The sequence below is a fragment of the Beta vulgaris genome, chromosome 7, assembly GCF_026745355.1.
Source record: "Beta vulgaris subsp. vulgaris cultivar EL10 chromosome 7, EL10.2, whole genome shotgun sequence".
In the NCBI taxonomy this organism is placed as follows: Eukaryota; Viridiplantae; Streptophyta; class Magnoliopsida; order Caryophyllales; family Amaranthaceae; genus Beta; species Beta vulgaris.
The window spans coordinates 28,553,045-28,555,986 of NC_079208.1; the positions used below are offsets into that span (position 1 = coordinate 28,553,045).

Consider the following 2,942-nt stretch of genomic DNA (forward strand, 5'->3'; position numbering starts at 1 on the left):
ACACCATTGCTCCCCCTTCCCTTATATAATAGAGATAAGATCATTTCAAAAATTATTACTAATCATCTCAAAATTATTATAGGGAAAAGAAACCGTCTCGACAAATGTAAAAAAGCAAATGGTACAACTAAAAAAATACAGAGTTAGTATATACCAATAGTGGGTAGAAAAAAAATTATTTAGATATTGGCCACATGGCCTCTAGTTCTCCTTCCTCTTTTTAGTTACTTTTATTTTCCCTACTTTTCACTGTCCTACTTATATTGAGTCTGATTAACAAGAGCAAACACTTCCTCAAAGCTCTCTCATTAAGCATCCACTCTGCTAAACCAAAACCTCTCTAGCTAAACACTCTTGCTCCTTCCACTTTAAACCCTTGACAGATGGCTGCACCAGCTGACAACCTCCAGGAACCTTTAAAATACAAGGTATCTGCCTATACCATGTATCCGATTCTGAATATTCTACCCTTTTTTAAGTTTCGTACTTGCATTAATTATTTTATCAATCGTCTTAGCAGACTTGGATCTTGAGAGTTCAAATTCACTGTGAAGGTTGCAAGAAGAAAGTGAAGAAAATTCTCCAGAAGATCGATGGTAACACAATCCGGCCTCTTTTCTCTGTTTTTAGTTGTTCATTATCTGATATGTGACTGTTGTTGCATACGACTCTGTACTTGTTTTTCTGGTCTTTCAGCGCGGTGTTAGATTCTGTTTGACATTCTGTTATAACTCTGCAGGTGTTTACATGACAACAATTGATTCTCAACAACACAAGGTTACTGTGACTGGCAATATAGAAGCTCAGACTCTTATCCAGAAGCTATCTAAATGTGGTAAACCTGCAGAATTATGGGAACAAAATTCTGTTAAAAAAGAGAAAATGCTGGAACCACCAAGTAACAAGAAAGATAAGACCAAGCCTGTTGATGAGAAAGACATTGCAAAAAAACAGAAAGAAAATGAAAGAGCTACTGAAAAAGGTGGTGAGAAAAAAGAAAAAAAGTCCGATGATAATAAAAACACTGCAGGAAGTGTTGATGGAGATAAGCCATTAGTATTGGAAAATGCAGGTGGAACTGCCCAAGTTCATGGAAAGAGCAGTGGCTACAGTAGTGATAAAAAGAAGAAAAAGAAAAGCAAAGGACACAATAATTCTGAAAACGATGGGAAACCAATTGCTCCAACACCAGCATCAACTACATCTACACCAGCGCAAGCACCAGCACCAGCACCAGCACCAGCACCAGCACCAGCACCAGCACCAGGAGTGGCACAAGTACCTATCGGGACACAAGCACTTGCACCAACTTCTGTCGCTTCACCTCCGCCAGCACAAGTACCTACAGAAACAATAGCACCAGCAACAGCACCAGTAGAAGCACATGCGATGGTTGCAGATTCACCCCCACCCGCACCCGCACCCGTACCAGCCCCAGCACCCGCACCCGTACCAGCCCCAGCACCCGTACCCGCACCAGTACCAGTACCAGTACCAGCGGAGGAGTATTCAGAAGGGTCTGTGCACCATGATGGTAGACCCATCGAATTACCTAATCATGGTTTTTCAAATAATTATGGATCTCCTAAACACGACTACCCGCACAGGCCATATCCCGGGTCTACTGACAATTTTGGGCCACTAAATCAGCAGGATTACATGTACCCTGTGACTCATCATCCACATCCCCAACTTGGTATCAGTTACAGTTTGGCGCAATCGAGCAGTAGCAACTCATACTATGTCCCACCATACTACGCTTATGCATATCCACAGCCTCCCATGACGCACATTCCGCCTCCTCCACCATCGAATCCGATTAATGAGGTCCATGATGATGATCTTTATAACGATGCAAGTCAGTGCCGTCTAATGTAAGATTATCCATGAAGTTTTACAGACGCATAATAGAAAAAAAAAAAAAGATATAGTTTGAAAATATTCTATATTATGTTCATGATTATTTTATAGTTAGTAGGTTTGCTTAGTAGTTAGGTATTATCCTAGGCTATTCTGTAAGTCTATGTGACACTATGTATATTTCCTTAGATGAGAAGACTAAAGATGTCACTTTCTTTTTCGATCTGACGTGTATTCTCGTTAATTATGATATGTATAGTCATCCTTTTGAACTTTTTTTTTCCTCCCGGTGCAAATTTCTTGGCAAGAATAATTTTCTCTATGTAGTCCTGTCATATGATCACTCATCCAGAAACAAGTACCCCAATCACCCCTCTTCAACATTCAAATTTTGCAGCCACTTAGAGCAATTTCAATAGACCATTTGAGGTCTCAGCTTGCAAATATTAGAAAGTTGAAGCTAGTTGCTTGCTTGTTGAAGTGAAAAGTATGTTGTTGTTTGGGGAAAGCCAAGTAGTTCTACAAAACTACTTGTTTTGTTCTATTTTAATGGCCCTACTTTTCACTTTCCACTTTTTATTGGTTGTAACTTTCCATTGGGACCTACAAAAACTACAAAAAGCTGTAGCTTTCTATTGGGAAATGTTGTAGTTTGAAAATATTGTAGTTTGGAATTATTACGTGGCACACAAAGCTACAAGTGATTGTAGTTTGCCATTGTAGTTGCTCTAATATTTGAATCTTAATCTCCCATGTGGGACAGATAAAAAGGCATATAATTGACATAAGTGTACTTGGTAAGTCATCTTTTCTACTCAACTAATACTCCATCCGTTCTTTTCAGATATAATACATTGACTTTGGCTACTATTTATCCGCCTCTTTTTAACATCAAAAGTTATTTATATGCAAGGAAAAATACAATTACGTGAGATCTTGTTTGATTCGTCTTGGAGTTTGTCTTGTAATAGACCGCCTAATTTTAAATTAAAATTAGGTAATGGTAAGCCCAATATTACAAAGAAAATTAGTCCAATAGTGACTAGGTTAATTTCTTTCGGTGACTAGTTTAACCCATTTAT

General features: G+C 38.6%; 1 protein-coding gene across 1 annotated transcript; it reads left to right on the forward strand.

Annotated features, from left to right (window-relative positions):
- Nucleotides 1–241: 241 nt before the first annotated feature.
- LOC104898971 (heavy metal-associated isoprenylated plant protein 35) lies at nt 242–2,142 on the forward strand. The gene is made up of 3 exons (XM_010686110.4): nt 242–428; nt 521–596; nt 740–2,142. Exons 1-3 carry the CDS (start codon nt 384–386, stop codon nt 1,876–1,878), a joined length of 1,260 nt encoding a protein of 419 aa, XP_010684412.2. The 5' UTR covers nt 242–383; the 3' UTR covers nt 1,879–2,142.
- The last annotated feature ends 800 nt before the right edge of the window (nt 2,143–2,942 follow it).

What these genes read in the sequence shown, in the direction of transcription:
- LOC104898971 (XM_010686110.4), top strand. Translation starts at nt 384, where the DNA reads ATGGCTGCACCAGCTGACAACCTCCAGGAACCTTTAAAATACAAG. An exon ending in AGGAACCTTTAAAATACAAG is followed by an intron (nt 429 to 520) that starts GTATCTGCCTAT and finishes TCGTCTTAGCAG; the next exon opens with ACTTGGATCTTGAGAGTTCA. An exon ending in AATTCTCCAGAAGATCGATG is followed by an intron (nt 597 to 739) that starts GTAACACAATCC and finishes ATAACTCTGCAG; the next exon opens with GTGTTTACATGACAACAATT.